Raw genomic sequence first — 21,826 nt, 5'->3', positions numbered from 1 at the left:
AAAAACTGGTTTTGTTTTGTCTAAACAGTCCATATCATGGCATGCTGTAGCAGATGACTTATTTTCATTAGAAATGGTCGTGGGTTATCCGCTAAAGGATAAAGAGAGACGAGGCTGCCCTGAGACCTGCTTCATTATGCCCAGTGCCCACTTTTGATGGACTGGGACAAGGGCAGAGATGGATAGTCCCTTAAACGTAGAGAGAAAGGAGGAAAAAGAAATGGGGTGAGAGAGGCTCGAACTCTCGACCTCAGGATCACTCAGAAGCTATGAGACCTACGCGCTAGCCAACTCCACCACCCCGTTGGTTGTCCTGACAAGATAACATGTGTTTATAACAATAAAACATACAAATAAAATGAAATGAAATAAAATAATAAAAAAGAAGTAAAATTAAATTAAATTGAATAAATAAATGAAATAAGATAATAAAAGTAAATTAAATAATATAAAAAATAAATTAAATTGAAAAATAGAATGAAATTAAATAATATAATAAAATCAAATTAAAATAAATAAATAAAATATTAGTTAAATTAAATTTTGAATAAAATGTGAAATTGGAATTATGATAAACATTTATGGAAAATATCAATAAAATTTTTTAAAAGTGTTATACTAAGTATTAAAGAATTAAGCTATAAAACATTTTAAAAAGTTGTTATGCATGGACTAGATCAAGCAAAAAAAATTTCCATATTTGAATTTTTTGAATTAGAGTACAACTTCACTATTAATTCAAAAAAAATTATTCAATTTCAAGATTTGCAAACAACTTCTGAAAGAAAAATTCTTGTTGTGGGCTTGATAGCGGAACAAGTAATCCAGAGGCGACGCGGTGAGTTGACTCAGGAGTAGACTAAAAAAGGAGTTATGCATATAGGTATTTTTATTATTTGATGAATGTAATGAAGGAAGCCTTAATGGCAATTTTGTAAAAAACTTTGTTTTCGATTTGAGCTTAAGAGCTCACGATTGGAATGAAAAATCAAGAAGGAAATTCGAGATCTGAGTTCTCCCCATCGAACCAGGGTTGGCGTTCCCCTGGAACCCACAGTGTAGGCTCCCGTCGATGAGCCTAAACCCTCATTTCGGCAACCTTTCTCGGCGCAATACCTCTGTAACCCATTTCCAACATCCCATAAACCATTTTCGACCCTCGTCAGCGCCCAATCGACAACATAGGTCGACCGGAGAGGTCTCGGCGACCATAATCGGTACCAGAGAAGCAGGGCGATTCCTCCCTTCGATGCGTAACTCGTTCTATGATCCGGGAACCTAACATTTATCCATTCTATATACAAATTTTTTCAACAATATTCTATTTTTCCTAGGTAATAATTTGCATCAAGATGAGTAGGAAGTTTGAAGAAATAGAAAACAAAAACTTTCAAAGCTTGAATTCAATGATGCTACAAACCCTACTTTTTGCTCAAACTACATTGAGGAAAGTGCACACATTAAGAAATTAGAGCGTTTAGACAAATAAACAAAATTAATTTAAGGGGTGATCTACTTTTAAAAAAAATGATTTTTTGTATTTACACCGATATGTGGAATAACAATAAAATGTATCATGATATTTATTTTTTATTTTAAATCTAAAGAGAGACTAAGAAGGATATCATATTGCATAATCACACTTAAACTTTAATAACAAACTTAAATCACCTTTTTCTATTAGTTATTCACATTTCTCTCAGTGAAACTATAAAATGTTAGTAAATTGACCTACATGGAAATTATATTGTGTGACGAACAAAAAATTAGGAATATATGGTGTGACAGACATAAAAGTTAGTAAATTGAGACAAACAAAAAAATTATTGCAAGAACCAGATAAATAGATAGATAGATAGATAGATAGAAATTAACCTCTGTTTAAAATTTTATATTTCATTAATTTTTACCGACCTTCAAACAAATCCCGAAGGTGAAAGTAGATGAAAACTGTCAAGATAACCAACCCCCTACTTATCTTGTTCTTTTTAACCTAAAATATTCTAGTCTTTCTTTGATCAAATCTCTAGGTATGTTTGAAACGCATAATTGGGTTTCGTCCCTGGGAATTAATTACTTGCAATGCTGAAAAGTGTAAAGCCTCCCTCAACTCCATTTTTGGCTTCTCTAGAGGGGATACAGTTAGTAGGTCGATTCAGTGATTTGAACATTCTAACTAGGGGTGGCATCGAGCCGAGCCAAGTCCGAACCTGCTTATGTTCGAGCCGAGCTTGATTTAAATATTTCGAGCCGAGCCTCGTCTCGAGCCTAAAATTGTTATCGAACTCGAACCCAACGAGTTCGAGCCGAGCTTCGAGCCTAGCTCGACCCTCAACATATATTTAAAACTTTTCAAAAAATATATATCGAATAAAATGTATATAAAATTATGCATACATTTTACATAAAATTGGGCATAACCTATATATATATAATACATGTATAAGATTGGGCATAACCTCTAATTAAAATTGAGCATAATATATATATATATATAATACTTGTATAAAATTCGGCATGACCTCTACTTAAAATTGGGTATAATCAATATACATAATACCTGCATAAACACTCCATTAAATTGTCTATACATTCCATAAACACTCCATGAAATTGTTTATACACTCCATAAAATAATCTAAATACTCCATATACTGCATAACATTAAAAATAAACTCCATACAATTATCAAATATAACAAAATTAAATGAAATATCACTATCAATTTACAATCACCTAAATAAAAACTATAAATCCTTTAAATAAAATCCTATTACTATTAGAGACTTACTAGAAAATTACAAGAAATATTTTAAATTTTTCTTAGGAAAGTTAAATGGACCTCTTATTGCCTTTTCTAAGGAAATAAATAAAAATTAATAATTAATCTAATATATTATTGTACTTATCGATAAATTTTTAATCAAATAAAATGTCAAACACAAAATTTCTATGAAAATTGCCTCATGCGCACAGTATTATATCATTTACCATCAAATACTTATGCAAAATTTTTCTATATGGTTTTCTAACCCATCTTGGCAAGAAAATCTTACTTAGAAAACTATATGATTTTTTAAAAAGAATTTATAATTAGAAAATTATTTTCAAAAAACATGAGGTACTAATGGTCCCTATATTTCTACTAAAAATGTTTTTTCAATATTTATTGAAAAAACCACTAATAATCTCTAGAAATGTATTTCTACTAAAATATCTTTTCAATTTCTTTAAGAGCTATGAGGAAGGGACAAAGAATTTTTTTTTCCTTGTTTATGATATCGCACGTAGGGTTTGAATAAATTATATATAAAATTATGCATACATTTTAAAAAAAAATAATGATAAAGGAGGTTCAAGATTGAATTTCAATAATGGATTAAAATGCACCAATATTAATTTGTTTTACTCCAATTGTTGTCTAGCTTGTTTTGTAATTTTTGAATTTGGCCATAATTTACTATGGCCTCCTTAGTGCCCCTAGATAAAAATTTATATTATAGGAAAAATTAAAATATTTTTCCTATGATACATATTCCCAAAAAACCTTTAAATAAAATCTTATTACTATTAGTGACTTATTAGAAAATTACAAGAAATATTTTAAAATTTTTTTAGGAAAGTTAAATGGACCTTTTATTGCCTCTTATAGGGAAATAAATAAAAATTAATAATCAATCTAATATATTATTATACTTATCGATAAATTTTTAATTAAATAAAATATCAAACACGAAATTGCAATGAAAATTGCTTCATGCTAAAAGTATTACAACATCAATTGTTAAATACTTATTCAAAAATTTTCTATATAGTTTTCTACCTCATCTTGGTACAAAAATCTTTCTTAGAAAATTATATGATTTTTAATAAAAAATTTCAATTAGAAAAATATTTAAAAAAAAATGAGACACTAATAGTTTATAGAAGCTTATTTCTATAAAATTTATTTTAAATTTTTTCAAGAGCTATGAGGAAGAGATTTTAAGGAAATTTTTTTTTTTTTTTACTTTATGATCTCGCACGTGTAAAATCATCTTGCACGGGGGAGGGGGGAGATTATTTCTCCACTGAACTTCGGTTCTGGTTTTCCGCCGAGACGACGCGGAGGGACGGGGGTTACGGTGCCGGGGAGGACCTGTCGTCGGGGATGACGGCTACGACGGAGGTGGCAGCGATAGAAACTGAGCCAGTACCGAGCCTGCTCGGTTGGAAGCCACCCCTAATTCTAACAATGAAATAAAGAATATAAGATGAGATGCTCTCGCCTTTTCTGCTCTATGATTCTTCTCATCTCTGATGTGACATGAATAATTAAAACGAATGCTGCTGCCTGCTGTTTCTCATATAGAGATACTGGTGATCATGTTGAATGAAGCATTTAATATTGTAAGACAGCGAAACATAGTTAGACATTGTTAGGACAATGAAGAAATAGCCGTCCAAAGCCAGAAACAATAACAAGTAGGTTAATTTCAGTATAAAACCTTCCTTTGAGATTGATCGTTTATGCCATTAAGTACAAGAAAAAGTAGAATTATGCATGTAGTTGACAGATGAACGTGTTTAACCAATCTTAATCTTCACTTAATTATTAAGAACTGACTCAAGGAAATTTCATTTGAGCTCAAGGATTTAAACTACTTAAGTGAAGATTGAGGATATATGTTTGCTAAAAATATATAATGGAAGTAATTAGTGAAGATTATTAAGGTTCAAGAAGTGAGTTAGTGCCACCTGATTTTCTTGCAAATGGGGATTTATTAGTTCAGGAAACTCTCGGTCTGTTCGTCCCGATTAATCGTGTGACTAGTGGTTTTTGGTCTAATTAATGGTGGGTGTATCGATATAACGTTATTCGTTTTGGATTTTCAGAGACGTGCAGGGCATAACACATTTTAGGAACATTACGGTTATTATATTCCGGAACTCAATCCCCACCTTCGTTCCCAGTCTGTTCAAATTCTGCAACAGATATGTCATCTAGTTGACGAGAGCACAGTGCTTCCTTATTTCACCAGCTTTGCCTGTTAGAACGCCGATGTTCCCCATTTTCACCATGGACACTCCGAAATCTTTAAAGAAGCTGGGTGAAGAAGAGGTCAGTTGGTTGTCGAGGTAAGCTTTGGTTTCTTTATCGTTGAGGAGAGCAGCGTCGGACTGGAGAAGACCCCTTCTTTTTGCAATGTAATTGTAGTAAGAAGTATCAAAGGTTCTGAAACTTCCTGGGTCCAGCTCCACAATCGTGGTCGTGTCCCCAGGCTTGCATTTCTGCTGCAGCTGCGCTATGTAGTTGGGGTCCATGCTGGTGTCGGTGTCGCCCTTACCAGTGAAGTTGTACAGACGGTTTGAGAAGGCCGGACAGTGGGCGTTACCAATGGTGTGGCCACCTGAGAACACACAGACGCTCTCGCGTTAGATTGGACTCACAACGGCGAAGGGTACTTAAGACGGATCGGATGAAGCTGTTTGTTACCTGATAGAACTGCTAAGTCCTTCACGTTGAGACCCTTCTGTTGCCACAATGCTTTCAACTGGGTGATGTTGAAGAATGGAGGTGGAAGGTTTGCCAAAGCATCTGAGAGGAGAGACACTCGGCCATCTCTTCGTCCCGTGGGAACTTGCCAAAAGGGTCCCTTGATCTGAAACAGTAGCAAGAAACAAGTAAGAAATCACAAATGGTTGAGATGGGTCCCGGAGGTAATTAATCTTTCTCCATTTCTAATTACCAGGTAAACTGAATCCCTGGCAACCAAAGCCAGGATATCAGCACAGGAAACTACTCCTGGGCATACTTTCTCGATAGCGTCCTTGGCTGCATCGATGACTTGGAACCCTCGAATACTCAGGTTCGGTATGGCAGCCTTCTCTGCCTGGCTGTTCTGGGTAGAATTCAAAAGCACCGACCCATCACAACCCTGCACGAGTAATTAAGATAACATCGTTACCTGTTTCAGTTAGCTGAAATGGAAGAAATTAAGCTTAACATGAACTATTATATCAAAACAAACCCGAACGAAACAATCATGGAAGTGCATTCTCAGCAGAGGTGCAGCAAGTGTAGGTGCCCGGGACAGGAAGCTCGCTGTTGTGTTCCTCACGATAGTTTCCACATTGGGGCATGTCTTGCTGTAAAACCCGACCTTCAATCCCTGCGCCTGGGAACCATTCGCAAGGAAAAGCGCCATTGATGCTACGAACAAGAGCTTAAAGCAATGCTCCATGCCAACAGACATTTGTAGGGAAAATGGTGAAGAGATGTTTGCTTGCAGGTGAAATGGTAGGAAACAAGCATGTCATATATATATGGGCTTCTGCCTTGTCCTACGATTTGCACTAAGATATTTCTAATTGAATTGTTGCTTGCTGTAAGGTAAACGAATTATAAATAAAAGTTAAGGCGACCCAGAAAAGTTGACTTGGGTGTTTCTGGATGAGGCTTCTGAATCGTTTTTTTTTCCCGTTTCTTGAGCGCCGAAGGCAATAATCAGGGATGGAGGCGATCTACCTGAGCGAGATTAAAGGGGCTAATCCGTAAACAATCCTTAATCACAACATACGTTTTCTTTCTTAATCTGTTAAGATGAGCACGAACATGTTTGGTGTAGAGCATACTTTATAGAATAATGAACCTCAGGTTTTATATACTACTTCTGTGGAATGATAACATGAAATACAACTCTTACGATTCACGGAAGAGATGATGAGGAGAACAACTCATCCAAGCATGCCAACAAGTTTCCGAGAGCACCCCAGAAGAGTTGACCTTGCAGAAAGAAAAGAAAAAAAGACAGAAAGGAGGGAGCTCTCGCGTTCATGTGCTTGTTTTGTCTAAAATCTCAGATTCAGTTCAGAAAAGCGTTTGAAGATCCAAGTTGCATTAAATATTGGATTTCCATGTTTCCTCATTGCTGCATTTCAGCAGATAAATCCATTAAATGGGTTTAAATCTAATCTCTGGGTAGGTAGAATACAAGGATCAGACCAATGACATGTAAACTGTTGCTGCATAAATAGCACAGATTCGAATGCTTGACGGTGAGATTCCAATGGTGAAATGAGATGGAAACTGTCAACTTCTCTGGTATGGCTTACACGTTGTAATGGAGAAGCAAGCACATGGCATTCTGGTATTCTGTGTTTGGACTCGGGAAAATTTTCAATCAATTGAAATACTTGGAACAGGTAAACAGGATTTTTTCTGTCTATAAAGTAAGCTTCTATTGGGTGGACACAGGGAGGAAACAGGGAGGAAGGATCTCACTGCCTCCCGTTATGTCAGTTTACAAGGGAGGAAGGATCTCACGGCCTCCCGTTATGTCAGTTTGGAAGAATGGGATGTTGAATTAATTTCACAACCACACCCACAAATCTACTAATTTATTCAGTCCACCTACTGAATACAAATCATAATGTTTGACACATACACATTCTCATAGCAAAACACACATCCACAAAACATAAATACACAAATAGGGTCCACAGATACAGTATTAAACAGAAATCAAACTTGAGAGAAAAATGAACCTCCTTTCTTCGCATAGTGACACTGTTCAACAGCAACGTCGCTCCTCGACCCCTCTGTCCAGCAAAGGCGAGCCACCACGGCTCTCTCCTCTCCGGTAACAATGTGACCTCTTCCGACAACAGTCCCGAGTCCCGAGCTCCGGCTACGGCAATAGCAGCAAACAACACTATTCTCTGTTCCGGCAACAACAGCAAACAACACTCTGTTCTCTGTTCCGGCAACAACGAGCCTCTGCATCTCTCTCTTCTGCGGCAACTACGACGACGACAACACCAGCAGCAGGACCTTCCCTTCCAGTACCGACGACGCACTTCTCTTGCCCTAGCTCCCCTTTTTCTTTTCTCTCGCGTATTTTTTCCCTTCAGTTTCTTCTCGCACACACTACCGCTGTTTCACCTTTCTGTTTCTCCCTTCATTTTATTTTTAACCTACTCTATCACTTATACCCGACACACTGTGCGTCAACACTTATACACAAAAAAAGTGGGCCCACACGAGCTAGGCCCGCTGGTGTTGATTCTCAACACTCCCCCTCAACACCAGCCCTCATGCCTAGATCATGTGTCATCAACACGGACACTCATCTTGACCTCCTCATCTTTTGGCCTTTCATCTCTCTCAACATCAGGAGTACCTCTAGGCTCAGACCTTCTGTATGGGATGGGACCACGGCCATACTCAGGACTAGGCTGTTCAACTCTTAGTTTCTTTTCTTTCAACTCTGTTTCTGTTTGTGGTCCTACCTGAATGACAGAAACACCCCCAGAGAGTTTAGCAATTCTTTCATTGAGCTTCTCTCTTTCATACTCTTGCTCAGCAACCTCAATCAAGTTTCCTATCTCATCGTTATTTTTCGACACTGATAGCTGCAACATTTGCCAATTCACACATACTGACAGAAGCAGGAATAACTTCAATATTGACACCACCATTCTCATGATTATCCAATGCCCTAGTGGCTTCAGCAAGGGCCCTATCACCATATAAAATGTCCTCAACCTTTCCACTAAGGTAAACACCTTGGGAACATGCAGAAGTATCAGATTGTTGCGTCTCTAGCTTCAGTTCATCCTCAATAGTTGTAGGCTTCGGTGTTTCAGTTACCATGACTAAAAATATCTCTTGGGCAATTGATAGAGAGTCAATAACTCTGAACTCAACATTTTCTTTATTTTCTGATTTATCTTCATGATCCCCCAGATTGTCCCACTCATCCACCGAAAAAGCAGAAATTCGAACTCTGTCAAATCCCTTCGCAAGAATCTGATCCACGATAGTATTCACATCACTCTCCTCATCATCTTCATCAGTTTCAACAAAATCTATAGTTGTGAAGAAACCTTCTTCATCTCTCTCAAATTCCTCTTCTCTTTCCCTTTTCTTCAACATATCATCACTTATCTGTTCAGGTGTTGTTACAGTGAGAGCTAATTCTTCTTCCCCCATAACAAAATGTGCTTCAACATCCCACTCCTCTTCCATCTTCTCCTGAGATGTGTAAGTGGCAGTGTTACCTTCAACAGACTGTTTTTGGGACCAACAATTTCTTGCTATGTGGCCCATCCTCCTGTAGTTGTAACACTTGATATCAAACCTTCTATTATTTTCACGATTCTTTGAAGTTCCCCCTTGACAAGAGCTTCCCTCTTCTTGGTGATTTTTCTGATAAGAGCTTCCCTCTTCTTGGTGATTTTTCTGATAAGAGCTTCTCTCTTCTTGGTGACTTTTCACCTTGTCACCATCCTTTCTAGACCCACTGCCAGTGTATCGCTTGATATTACCTCTGCTCTTGCTAGTGTAGAGTGCTTCCTCCTCACTTTTCAGTGAGACTTCTCCCATTTTCTTAGCCAAGGCTTCTTGATCAACAAGTAAATTTTCAAACTCAACAAGTGATGGTGGAGTCGGCCATCCCTGTATAGCAGCAATGAACCCTCGATATTCGGGTCTTAGACCATGGGTAATTATCCTCTTTATCCTGGTTTCCCCAATGGGAGCTTTTGGGTCTAAATCTGAAATTTCCCGATATATCAACTTCATCTTGTGGAAATACTGAGCAATGGTCATGTCGCATTGTGTCGTTGATAACAGCTCGTTCTCAAGCAGTTGCAACCTTACATCATTCTTCTTTGAGAACAGTACAGCGAAGATGTCCCATGCTTCCTTCGGTGTTTTTGTATCCCGAATGTGCTCCAACATTTCTTCTTCAACTGTGGTCTTTAAAGCAAACATTGTTTTGCCTGCTTTAATTTTCCATTTTCGCAGGGTCCCATTGGCATCCTTTGCCACTGCTTGTGTAGTTTCACTGCCACCAACAACCTCCCATAGGTCTTGACCTTGTAGGTAAGACTCAATACATTTTGATCACGTATTATAGTTTTCATGGTTGAGCTTCTTGACTCCTCCACCCACATGAAAGTCATTCATCATGTTGGCACAACTTTACTCTACCCAACAACCTCAGATAACAGCAACCTTGCAGAGTACCTTACTGCTTACACCTCAAGATACCTTCACCAAACAAAATAACGGTCCCTGACCGTCCCGCCCTGATACCAAATGTTGAAGTACCTAACCAATACATCCCAAAAGACCGGCCTGTTAGGAGTGGAAGACTAACGTACTTAACCCAGGATGGGCCGAGCGTGAAATCTCAACATGGGAGAGGAGGGCGGCTCTCTTGTTCCTTCACCCGAAGGTAACACCTCCCCTGTCCTCTATGGGGGAGGCACCTCTTCTCCCTCTTAGTACCTTTCAATCATGCATTTTGAAAGTCAATACTAGCATCGGCCATTATTCTTAGACTTTGGACCTAATAATTATAAGAGCCTTAATTAAATTATTAAATTTGATATTGTTAGACAAATACTTGAAAGCCCCCCAGCAGATTAGTTTCTATAATTTTACCCCCCCCCCCCAAAAAAAAAAGTCATTTGGTTGAAATCGATAATAGAAATTGTGGTCTTTAAAGTAACCAAAGCACAGAGATCTTTTTATTCCAGTTTTATGCAAATTATAAAATATTTTAATTGAAGAAAATTGTAGTAAGCTTTAAGCTCGGGAGATTAATGGCGGCAAATCGTGGTGCTTGCTTCTGCCCCTTCTCTCCCACTCAGCAGTTCGCATGGCTTCTCTGATGTGCTTACACAGTCACTTCTCAGTCCCTTTTCCCTATTCGAAAAAACTTAAAACAGATCACGTCATCTCCATGCTCCCTCTCCCCGATTCCAGACACTCCGTTTCGAAGAGTTCTCCAATCTTAGCTACTTCGTCGGGTAAAGTCCTGTCAATTTCTCTCACCGCACCGTGTTTTACCTCGAATCCGAAAATTCCTGGGAATTTCTTCGTGGGAACGGTTTTTCTATCGTTAATTTTGTCTGCACTGGTTTCTACTCTGAAACTAATCCGAAAGCGCCGGAGTTTGCCTTCACGTTTATCGCTTATTAGATATCGTTTCGAATTGAGTAGGGATTTTCTCAATGTGGATATTTACAATTTGAAGAAGAAGTTCCTCATGGATTTGAGAGTGCATACCTCACGCGCCAGGCAATTAGGCACGGATAAAGTGGCCCTTGGGCGAAGACCAAGTTTTCGTCCACTGCCTTTGGCTAGAGGTACTTACGGTTGCGGTCTGGAGGTGCCGGATCAAGCACTGATCGGGTTCTTGGATTCGAGAATTATTGAGCCGTCATTCCCAGTCGAAGTTCCATTCAGCCGAGAAAGCGTCGGGTGTAGACAGTTTCAAAGTTTGATGGTTTGGGAATTTTACATCATGGGAGGCAGTAAGACAGAAAATTTTGCTGTAATGCATATTGCAACAATTAGGACAGATTTTGGCGATGTAGAAGAGGAAGAAAAAGACATGTTCCATGTAAATGATAGTGGTGATAGGCGATACCTGTTACCAGAAGCATCCATAGCTCCTCTGAAGAATTTGCCTCTGACAACTGAGGAAAAGGTATGCATTCGTTCCTTGCTTTCTTTTATGAAAGTTGGGTATCAGATTGCCGTTTTATTACTTATTTTCATAGGTCTAGGTACATTTTTAAGAAAAGAAGGGCCTTTGTGAACAGGAGATGAACTACAGAATCTGAAGAAACATTGGAGTAACCACTGTAGACAAGAAAAGCGCATCTGACTAACATGAGAATCAAACATAAACATTATGTCAAAAAAACTGTTAAGTGCATGTTCTAGTGATAGATATTATGAGACTAACACTAATACTATATATGACTTACATAACTGACACAAACTAATAAGAAAGTAACATAATTGCTAACATAAATACTATGGCTGACAGCTTTTCTCACAGTTTTATCTTTTCTGGATCTTGAGAGTATGAACGGAATAGATTAGTCCACATTTAAATGTTACATCTGAAAAGAAATGGCTTTGATTCTGTGCTTGATTCTCCAGAATCCTGAGATTGCGCTCTTCTTTGAAGTTATTCTAAACTACTAAATAATTATCTTTATCTACTTTGATGTTGAAATAAGCTAAAGAACAGGACGATGTCGATAAACTATGTTTAGTTCAATATATGTTCCACTGACATATATTCTTTTATAAGAAGCCTTTCTCTTAAAATGTGCAGTACTCCACATTTAGTATAATTTTACCCTCTTGATTTGGAATGATATGTTCTTATAAAACTTAAAGAGTTTCTTCTCAGGAGCTAACACTCTTGTTCCCTTTCCATCAGTGGCAGGTATACATTCATTTTCATGAATTGATTGCCCCTTCGTTTTTTTTTTTTTTTATACAATGGAAAAGAGATTTTATTAAGGAACTCCTGAGGGATATCATGTACATCTGAATAATACAATGGAGAACTCAAATATTAGAAAAACTGCAAGATGTGACAAAAGGCCAAGACTCGTTCTTGCAGAAGTGCTGTTCCCACATAAAAGTGTCATCCAGGAGACCTGTTTCTGGTTATGGGGTTAGTAATTTTTCAATATGCATGACAAGAAGAGAGAGCAACGGTAAAAAAGGAGACTATCCATTAGTCTGGAGGCCTCAGTTTGACAATGTAAGCAAATTCAAAGCTGAAATGCCATATGCAGGTTACTTTCTAGAGCATGGACGTGTTAGTTTGAAAGGAAGCTCTATGGCTTTATCCAGACAGTTGTTATCCACTAATTGAAGCATGGTTTGGATGTGGCCTATATATCTCATGGATTAAATAAGTCTAAACCTTTCCTTCTTGAAATTTTGGTTTTTGATCTAATATACATAACATCTCATGGGTGGGATTTTTGAGAGCTTAGTCCTTTAATGAGGAATTCTTATACTCATGGATCCAGATGTGATTTAAACATGCCACTCAACATCACCTTTACTCAATATAGTGCATGCAACACTAAATAAACAGGAGGTTTTTTGTTTGACTTCGAGCTTACCTTGTTGGTGGTTTGATTAAATATCATCTGAAAGCTTATTAAAAATCAGGCACAGCTCCAACAGTATTTGTTCATAGCAATCTGTTGTTGTTAGGCAGAGTTATTCTCTTTTGCTGGCTGACCCTTATTTGGAACATACTGTGTTTCATTTTGCCTTATTTATGAAAATATTGAGGGTCAATTTTGTAATATTGTTTCTATATATTATCATATATGCATGGACATTTTGCTTTTTTTTTTTTGGGTTTTTCCATAGCGTCTGTGTTTTTCAAAATTATGGTTCTATTTTTTCAGGAGGAACTACCTGCTTCAAATGAGGTACAAGCAGCTATTCCTGCAATAGCAATGGTAGCAGGAGTTCTGGGTGCACTTGTAGCTGGTGGTATGTATCGTTTCCTATCTTCTCCCATTGTGTATAACTACTGTTTTATAAATTTGCATGATCATTTTTGGCTTCCATTACCACAGACAGTGGATGCTTGGAAATGGTTGGTTTTGTAGCTATTTCCAGTTTTGTGGTGTATGATCTTCTCTGGGCTTCAAGAAGGTGAGTCTTCTGTCCATTTTCCACATCATCCAGCAAATCCCACCTATGAACAATACCTATCTTATGATGGTCCAAGACAATCGAGAAGGTTCATCACTGACTAACGTCCTTTCTTTATTTTTGAGTCAGGAAAATGTTGTGGCATGACCTTGGACAAGTCACAGATCGTGAAAAGTTTGTGACTCTCTTGTTGTCAAGAAAAATAATAAAAAAATGTATCATTCTAACTTCATGTTGAGGTATTATCAATGTAAATTTCTGTTTTTCTAGGTTCTAGCTGTAGACTATTCTTTTTCCCAGCACCTTGCTGTTGGTCTATGTAAATATTATAATAAAAAAATATTTCATATTGATGTTGTTTATGTAGTCCAGTTTGTTTGTTTTACCATTGTTATATGCCACTGTAATAGCATTTGGAGATTCAGTTGTGGTTGTTCTATGTCATGCTCATTCTTGGAGAATCCTCTTCTGTGGTGACTCTTGAAAGTCATTGACATATTGAGGATATTTGCGTTTCCATGTGTTTCTTTGGACCATGAAACTAGAACTGCCACTCACAAGGTAGACTTCCTCTCAAATGTCACCAATAGTCGTTTTGCTTTCTGGGTTTTATTACTCTCTTAAATGGTCTTCTTCCCTCTTCTTGGCCATTCTATTTGTTTCTTTTTCTCTTAGTACATACCTCTTCATCAACAAAATGGGTAGATGAATGTAGATGTATTCTGGGTTTAATCATTATTTTTCCAGCTTAAAATGCAAAATACCCTGTGTCTTTGGTTATCATTCTTCAGATGAGTAACATTAACTTTCTTTTTGATTTACAGTTTCCTTTGTCATTTTTGCACTGCTTGCTGGCCAAATTCACCTCTCATACCTCTTGATTGGCCCCTGGGGCATGTTGTAGTCTAACAATTTATTAGAACTAGCCAATTTGGGTAATGGAGAACTAGTGTTATATAATTACTTAAGAGCATCAACATGGGGTGCTTCCCTCTTTGGAGGAAGATATTTACAGCATACTGTCTGATGCTGTGGTGTGATCTATCATGTTCGTTGGGTATAACTCCTTGTCTGGATTTTAAAAACTGCACGAAAAGATCTCTGGTTTTTTTTTTTTTTTTTTTCTTTACTAGGATTTGGGTCCCTCCACAATAAGATGCCATCCTCCTGTTGTTCTCAGGGTTCACTGATTCATACTGTTCCTATTGTTGATGTGGATTCCACCAATTTGCCGGCAAAGAAGGATTTGTCTTAGTAGCAGAGACGTTTCAGAATGTTAGCTTTGTAGCTCAGTCTTATCCGTCTTTATCCTTACTTTTGCTTGGTAGTGATGATAACTTTCATTTCCGGGTTACCTCTTCCCAAAGCATCTCTTTTCTCCTTTTGCTATTCTGAAGGCAGCTAAGTAAAAAATAGTGGCCACTCGCCGCTCTCAAGTTCCCAACAGAAAAGTGTAAGCAGCCTAGAGCGCATTATCTCACAACGCTTTTCTCTTACTCTTTAGTGTTAGAGTGTATCTATTGTTCTTATCGGAAGCCCAGAAAGCAACAACCAAGGGAGCCTTCATTATCTGATAAATGCCTTAAACAGGTCAGAAAGCTCCTGGCGGTTAATTATTTGTTCTCTCTCTCTCTCCCTCTCTCTGAATCATAATAGTGCTTTTATTTTTAAACATAATTTGATAATGATCTTCCATCTCAACATGGAGTGGGTAGGGTCGAGTGGGTTGACGAAGCTTCCGACTCTTATCCAACAGATTTCCAAATCTTGACATCACTGTAGATAGACAAAAGGTTGGCCCAGATAAGAATCCTAAAAAAAATGGCTGGAAATGAATTAAGATGTGTTATTTGTAAATGTGGGGAAGAAGGAAGGAGGCGTTGGTGTGAGAAGTGGGATTTCATTAAGAAATCAACATAAAAGGATATGTGAAGCTATGGTTGATTATTGTTTTTAATCTCATCCAAGGTAAGGCTTCTCAGCAGTTGCTATGGCTTTGAAATTGCCGATCAGGGAAAAGAGAATCTTCAAGTAGAACGAGTGGTCCAATCTTGTTAATGAAGGCATTAAAGATTCATTTGCTGATCTGTACAACAATCTCCAGACCTTGCTGTGAAATGAAACTGAAGAGCAATTCATTTCTTTCATTAAAATAGTTGACTGTAATTCGCGAACCAGAGCTTGTTTTCGTGCCATGTAAGGAGTTGAATCAAAATTTCTATTTTCTTCCTGTTTTTGTAAAAACTATTGAACAGCTCTTCTTCTTCTTCTTCTCTTTTCATTATTCTCCCATCATGCGGTGCTAGAAAGTCTTCTGGAAGTACAGGAGTGCTTATTCAGACAGGCTTTTCAGTCAAGGAAGTCAGGTCAACTAGCTCAATCATAGATCCTCACAGAAGAAAAAGATTGATTTTTCATGAGTTGGAGATGAATTAGAAGCCAACATTCCGCGAGGGGAGTGATTCTGTGAACCAGGTAACGTAACCCATACTCAGATGTGACTTCTTCCGTGTTCCAAGGAATTTTAATGGATGCTTTTTGTGAAGAACTACGTAGATAAAAGCAGAAAACCAAGCGGAGAATCGTGTAATTTGGGTTTGCTGTTACATAATTCCAGGCCGAAAGAAAGAACGAAAGAGACAGCGATCTGTATTCAAGAAGAAGATTATGCGCAATTTGACAGAGTTTTCAACGTGTAATCCAGCTTCATAAACTCGTTTCTGCTCTCTCTGCTTGTTCAAGATGTTTCAGAAACCGCCCTACGTAAATTAACCTCTTCAACTGATTTTGAGAAACTGCCTTCCGTCTTATCTCCCACCATTAAATAACTTCCTTCCTTATACAAAACCAAAAAAAAATTGCCCACCCATTAAAGGTCCTTACTGTACTCCAACACGTTTTCTGTTTACTCCCATTAGTTTACTCTGCAAATCCAGAAACAACTCTTATAATGAATAAATAATTACCCAAGCAGAGCGCCTCCATCCCTTCTCTCAGTTCTCTACTGTTCTTCCTCTGTCAAGCACAACGATTTGAAGCAAGGGAGGGGATTCCTCCACGATCACCGCCGCACCCATTTCTGCCCTACACATGCCTTTCGTGTATTTAAAATGCTTTCTTCATTCCTTCCCTGAAGACTCCCATCAATTCCAGAACGAAGCAAAGCAGAAACAGAATTCTTAAACCCAGCATCCCCCCTCTTTATTTATTCATTTCTTTGCCCGTTAGTGGAGTCTGAAAATCTTGAAAAGCAAGAGAGCGTCGGCCTTCCCATAAAACGTTGTCCCTCTTTCTTCCCTGGTTCTTCTCGCGTGAGCAGAGGAAAGAAAGGGTACCGGCAGACGCCAAAAGGAAGTTCCAGAGATGAGCAGATAGGTGTCCCTGTTGCATGCGCGGCGGATTAATCAAACGGCACACCTTTCAGGTGCGCTCACTGAGAATCTGAGATGAGCATCACGATTCACGATTCTTTTCTCCTGAGTTGACGAGAAATTCGATCATCATCGAGGTGATTAAATCACATTACGAATTCAATTAATTTAGTGGTCCCGATGAAAACGTTAATGGCCGTTAATATTTGGATTATGTATTGTTTTCTGCTCCGGTTGGCTTTTGTTTGGCCGTCAAACATAATTCTTTATGTAAAATAATTAAGCTCTTAATAACTAGCCTGATCATGTCAATGCTGGTTTGAGCGTAAATGGAGATAATTAAAGTGATCAAAGGCTTTTTAATTCCTCTATTATAGAATGAAGAAAAAACAGAGAAAGATGGGACTTGTTTGGAACCAACCAAGAGAGGAAACTATTTCTCTCGCTCTCGCAACCGCTAAACCAAACTGTTCTTTCATTTCCACTGTTGATGGCAATAAATTTATAGGATCGCTTTCGTCAACAGAATGGCTCGTGAGTTCTTGGAAGTTCCGAACTGTGCACAGAAGTTTCTCATATGATGTATTAGTCTTCTGTTTATTTCCTTGTGTCATTTCTGGCTTTCATTTCCGTGTTCAGAAAGGATTCTTCACTCTTAAGACACAAGCAGATGTGATTTGATGCGAAGCACCTAAAATCTGTTTTGGGTCTTTCGAATTTTGTGAGGTTAATTCTTTCTCTTCCTGTTGTCTATTTAATATTAGTTTTTGTTCTTTACTTTTTGACTAACTTATCTCTGCAGTTCATCTGCAGCAACCACCCGCAGCTCCCACTCGTGAAGGAGCCGTTTTGTTTCTCTTGAAGTCTACCGTGATCGAGAAAGGAAAGAATATGGCTGAAATCCCAAAATTGGTATGTACAGAACGATAAGAAGTATGGTGTTCTCGTTGCTGGTTACTTTGCGAAATTTATTTTGATTCCTGTAACTATTTTATCGGGCGTCTCTGTTTGGCGTTTCTTGCATTAATTGAAGGCGATGAACCAACTGAACGGTTTTTTCTTCTGTTATTTCATTTATTTAATTTATTTGTTTATCCTCGGAAGGGTGGTGATTCGGCTCTGAGTTTTTCTTACGAGTTCGGGCTTGGAGCAACAAAAAGCACCAGCAAAATGGCTGCCACGGATCAACAACTCATTGTGAAGACAACTGAGGGACGCGATAGTTTTGTTTTGGAGATGGAGAGCTTATCCTCGCATGTCGTTGGAAAAGATTTAACCTCTGTAAGTTTCATCTTCGCAAGGTTTAATTTACCGAAATCCTCTCTGTTTCTTCTTATGAATTCCTAAAGCTTCTCTCATGAAAATTTACAATCCCAGTTTCAAGATTCTGCGATTTCTTTTACCGTTTCAAACCCAGTTCCGATTTAAATCCGGAAACTGTTGTATCCTGCTCCTGCAAATTCAAATCTTCTTGGTTTGATTATCACAAGAGTTTCTTGGATTCTTCCACATATACACTCAAATTCCTTTTATCCTAAAACGTGTGAAGGATTTAAGGATCAAGCTCTGCCTGTGATGTCGCAAATTCCATCGTAAAGCGGCAGTAATTATATGAGAGTTGCAACTGCTTCGCAATAGGTTCTGGCTCTGCACATGGTAATGATTTGTCTTATTTCGTGTAATTAAAGTTGCAGAGAAGCCTTTCTCGAAAAGGACCGCAGAGAGGAGAACGAAAGCTTCGGCAAAAAGAAACTGATGATTCCCCTTCCAAAGGTATGATTGTAACAAGGAACTTGCAATTCACGCCTTTTCAAGTTTCAAAGCCATCTCCTGATCACGACTCAGCTGAATTCAGAACCTGGTTCTTCCCTGAGTCTCACGCCATTCCCATCCCTCTTTCTGCTTCGAGTGATCGTTATTAATGGCAACGATCGTTTTAAATTTTAAATTTCTTTACACTGTATCTTAATTTCCCCTCTTCCAGCCCCGCAGATTTTAATGCTCGACCTGCGAATCTGAATCCACTAACCAGTTTTCACACTTCAGTCCAGTAGAAAAAATGGCAAAGATAATCAAAGTGGGATCAGGTAAACGATTTGGTTGAAATTTTTTATTGTATTCAAACAAGCAGGTGGGTTGGGTGGTGGGGTTTGCGCGGCGGAGAAGGTCGTGGTTATCCCTGTGGGAGGGACCACCACAAGTGACCCAGCAACCAACATGGAAAGCAGCAGAAGTAGGAGATACTGTAACAGGCGTTCCTCTTGGATTGACCCAAAGAGAGTGCTTTTGCTCTTCGCGACACTGTAAGTCTTCCATCACTTTCGGCGCCGTTTTGCCTCCGTAGAATTTCCTCGTCACTAGTTTCTGGTCGTTCTTTGCTCATCATAGGACCGAGCCTCTCAGTCAAAACTAATAGCATTGTTCCCTGTCCTTCGTAGTTCCTCCAGTTTCAGATCGGTCTGAAACATGGTTTTATCTTATGATGGACATGGTTTATGTTGCAGGTCAAGTATGGGGACGATCATACTGATATATTTCACTCTCTCAATGGGTAAGATCAATGGCGACGATGCCATAGCAGCTCAGCAGTAATTAGTCTCACTGTTGCTTGGCATACCCAACCAAACAATACAAGACCGCACAGAAGCACAGAACTATGAGCAGCTATACGGTAAAGCTACCCATGGGTTTCCATACCTGGTTGTGGATTGATCTCACATAAAGGAATCACTGAAAAGAGAAAAAGATGTAGAGAAATCTTTATTCCTTTTGCCATCGCTTTGCAAAACTAAGACAAAGGCGCAAAGCTTTAGAAGCAGACAGTAATATATAGAAATATAATCCACATGCTGTGTTCAGAGTGTAGCTTTTTGGATGTGCACTGTTTTAATGGAGGAGCACTTGCCTTGGGTATTCTTTTGTATCCACTCCGTTCTGTGTTTAATTTATCCCTTTTTTCCCATATCTTCCAAGTCTGTTGGTGCTCAGAGAATTTCTGTTCTGGTGTTCATGTGCCAGAAGAATCTTGTAAACAGAGCCCCTTTTTTTTCCTTTTTCTTTTTCTTTTCAATGGCGTCCTGGCTTTTTTCTGGGTTTCTATTTGTGTTGCAGCGAGCATTCAACTGCTGAGAAATGATAATATCTGGTGATGATTCGCTTGACCCAAGAATAAAAGTGGGAACACCAATTCATTTTTCTCCAATCGGAAGAAAACAAGTTCTTGGCATAGAGCACTTTTGCTTTTGATCTTGAAAAGTCCTCACCACTATCGCCGCAGTTTCTTTATAGCTTTTCCGGTCACCTCTGTTACTCGGAACGGGGGAAAAAAGAAGAAGACAAATTTGTTATTTTAATGGTCACGAGTACACAACATCCCACAAAAAAAATGCAGCTTCTTCGCTTACCTATCACTGGCTACACTGGGTTTTGCGCAAATATTTTCCCGGCGAATTCTAATTCTTGTCTCACATGATCCATATCCTCGAACAGCGTATTCGGCAGATCGACGCCGGTTATGATTGGTACGTTGGCCAATGGGCTCTTGCCGGTGCGAGTGACGCCGACGAGGAAGGTTCTGCGGGTGGCGGCTGTCGTCTTGCTTGATGGTGAATTCGATGCGTTTGAAGTACTCTTTTGTTGACGGGCATTTGCCGACCGGGAACGCCGGAGGGGGAGACGGCGAGGTGGGCAATAGCTTCCGTTGTGGGACCCAGTATGTCGGGGGACGGTACGCCCCAGAGGTGCAACGCGTGCTTTGCTGCCTCGACCATGGTGGGCCGCTTGCTTGATTATTGATTTATTTCTACCAAACTCTCCATGTCGTCTATCTAACAACGGTTGGGAGAATTCTATTTCTAATATTTTATTACAATTTCATTTTATATGGACTTTTATTATAGTAATGAAAAGACAAAGGTACCCCGGAGAAGAGATGAGTATTTTCAACACAACCCCTGTCGACTGGGAAGTGCTCCGACTGGCCCAACGCTGCGTTAACGAAATGCTCGGCCGTGTATCCTGTACAGTTGAAGACCATGTAAATCGCCGTCATCGTCTTCCTCATCGTCGCTTCTTTCTTCTGAAAGCACTGGCCATAGTTCTTTGGGTGCCGCGACGGAATAGGAGCGACGCGGTGTAGTCAGTACGGTTAACACTGTGATCTAATCTTCGACCGGGTCGCATCGCGCGAGCTCTTGACCAACGTTTCAGCTGGGAGCTGACCTTTGATTTTGGATGCTGGCGCTGAGGTGCCTCAGGCGTCTGGCTATCGTTATCGCTTGGTAGATAGAAGGGTTTCCTTAGTTTCGATTTAGAGTCAGTATTCGTCGAAGGTGCGTTGGGATAACGGCAGCAAAAGGTACGCACAAGTTTGGGTTGGATAAAAAACAAGAATGTTTCATATTTTAGTTGTTAAGGGCGATTCGCTAGCGAGAGTGACGTTTTGTTCACGAACCTTATTCGAATAAAACTCTGTAATTATTTCCTACTTTTTTGCATTTTAGAACCGGGTGAGAATGTGATGTGTTTGTTTTAAGTTTTTCAGAAGAGACGATGAATCGACTCAAAATCGAACACCCAAAATTTTTTACTGTTCCCCTCGGAAGTGATGAAAAAATTGCCTCGCGGCCCTTGCCTCATCTGAAAATCTTCAAAAGAATCATCAGTTCGCACTCTGAAGCGATGGTAATAAATCTAGGAAAGGTGCACTAACGAGATTGGCCGCGTTGATATTCACAGATTCGGATAGTAATGACCCAAAACACTACTCCGCCGTTCTTTCCAGCAGATCACTATGAAAATTAAAAACTCGTTACTGCAAGCAAAAAACTCTTGAAGCATCGAAGATAAGTGTGCTCCTTTCTTCATCCTTAATGAAGTGATGGTTTAACAGGTGAATGGAGGTTTACAGACGAGGACAATCATTGTTTCATTGCCAGGAAGAGAAGCAGAAAATGAACTTCGAGGTAGATCCTTTCTT

The 21,826-nt window shown here is 38.9% G+C and overlaps 3 protein-coding genes across 9 annotated transcripts; 2 read left to right on the top strand and 1 right to left on the bottom strand.

Annotated features, from left to right (window-relative positions):
- Nucleotides 1–4,983: 4,983 nt before the first annotated feature.
- Nucleotides 4,984–6,236, bottom strand: LOC137942581 (peroxidase 27-like). The gene is made up of 4 exons (XM_068788284.1): nt 6,012–6,236; nt 5,730–5,918; nt 5,477–5,642; nt 4,984–5,390 (listed from the first exon to the last, which is right to left on the bottom strand). Exons 1-4 carry the CDS (start codon nt 6,234–6,236, stop codon nt 4,984–4,986), a joined length of 987 nt encoding a protein of 328 aa, XP_068644385.1.
- A 4,386-nt stretch (nt 6,237–10,622) lies between these two features.
- Nucleotides 10,623–13,786, top strand: LOC137942755 (uncharacterized). Of its 2 annotated transcripts, none has more exons than XM_068788496.1 (4): nt 10,623–11,483; nt 13,225–13,312; nt 13,399–13,477; nt 13,607–13,786. In XM_068788496.1, exons 1-4 carry the CDS (start codon nt 10,650–10,652, stop codon nt 13,713–13,715), a joined length of 1,110 nt encoding a protein of 369 aa, XP_068644597.1. In that variant the 5' UTR covers nt 10,623–10,649; the 3' UTR covers nt 13,716–13,786. The 2 variants fall into 2 exon arrangements, with proteins under 2 accessions (XP_068644597.1, XP_068644598.1); XM_068788497.1 differs by having other exon boundaries at nt 13,603–13,786.
- Nucleotides 13,787–16,287: 2,501 nt separating this feature from the next.
- On the top strand, nt 16,288–20,321 carry LOC137937981 (uncharacterized). 6 transcript variants are annotated; one of them, XM_068783090.1, is made up of 7 exons: nt 16,288–16,985; nt 17,488–17,574; nt 17,651–17,760; nt 17,953–18,129; nt 18,543–18,621; nt 18,980–19,151; nt 19,353–20,321. In XM_068783090.1, exons 3-7 carry the CDS (start codon nt 17,740–17,742, stop codon nt 19,438–19,440), a joined length of 537 nt encoding a protein of 178 aa, XP_068639191.1. In that variant the 5' UTR covers nt 16,288–16,985; nt 17,488–17,574; nt 17,651–17,739; the 3' UTR covers nt 19,441–20,321. The 6 variants fall into 6 exon arrangements, with proteins under 6 accessions (XP_068639191.1, XP_068639188.1, XP_068639186.1 ...); XM_068783087.1 differs by having other exon boundaries at nt 16,291–16,901; nt 18,537–18,621; XM_068783085.1 differs by having other exon boundaries at nt 16,291–16,985; nt 18,537–18,621.
- Nucleotides 20,322–21,826: the final 1,505 nt, after the last annotated feature.

The sequence above is a fragment of the Aristolochia californica genome, unplaced genomic scaffold, assembly GCF_029961685.1.
Source record: "Aristolochia californica isolate CCGP_79_NKW_82.1479 unplaced genomic scaffold, dmAriCali1.0.hap1 SCAF_10, whole genome shotgun sequence".
In the NCBI taxonomy this organism is placed as follows: Eukaryota; Viridiplantae; Streptophyta; class Magnoliopsida; order Piperales; family Aristolochiaceae; genus Aristolochia; species Aristolochia californica.
The sequence above is the reverse complement of the archived record's forward strand: the minus strand, read 5'-3'. Positions and strand labels throughout refer to the sequence as shown.

What these genes read in the sequence shown, in the direction of transcription:
- LOC137942581 (XM_068788284.1), bottom strand. Translation starts at nt 6,236, where the DNA reads ATGTCTGTTGGCATGGAGCATTGCTTTAAGCTCTTGTTCGTAGCATCA. An exon ending in TCCATGATTGTTTCGTTCGG is followed by an intron (nt 5,919 to 6,011) that starts GTTTGTTTTGAT and finishes TTACTCGTGCAG; the next exon opens with GGTTGTGATGGGTCGGTGCT. An exon ending in CCAGGGATTCAGTTTACCTG is followed by an intron (nt 5,643 to 5,729) that starts GTAATTAGAAAT and finishes CTACTGTTTCAG; the next exon opens with ATCAAGGGACCCTTTTGGCA.
- LOC137937981 (XM_068783089.1), top strand. Translation starts at nt 17,740, where the DNA reads ATGGCTGAAATCCCAAAATTG. An exon ending in TTGGAAAAGATTTAACCTCT is followed by an intron (nt 18,130 to 18,536) that starts GTAAGTTTCATC and finishes GTGTAATTAAAG; the next exon opens with TTGCAGAGAAGCCTTTCTCG. An exon ending in TGATGATTCCCCTTCCAAAG is followed by an intron (nt 18,622 to 18,979) that starts GTATGATTGTAA and finishes TCAAACAAGCAG; the next exon opens with GTGGGTTGGGTGGTGGGGTT.
- LOC137942755 (XM_068788496.1), top strand. Translation starts at nt 10,650, where the DNA reads ATGGCTTCTCTGATGTGCTTACACAGTCACTTCTCAGTCCCTTTTCCC. An exon ending in GGGTGCACTTGTAGCTGGTG is followed by an intron (nt 13,313 to 13,398) that starts GTATGTATCGTT and finishes CCATTACCACAG; the next exon opens with ACAGTGGATGCTTGGAAATG. An exon ending in CTTCTCTGGGCTTCAAGAAG is followed by an intron (nt 13,478 to 13,606) that starts GTGAGTCTTCTG and finishes TTTTTGAGTCAG; the next exon opens with GAAAATGTTGTGGCATGACC.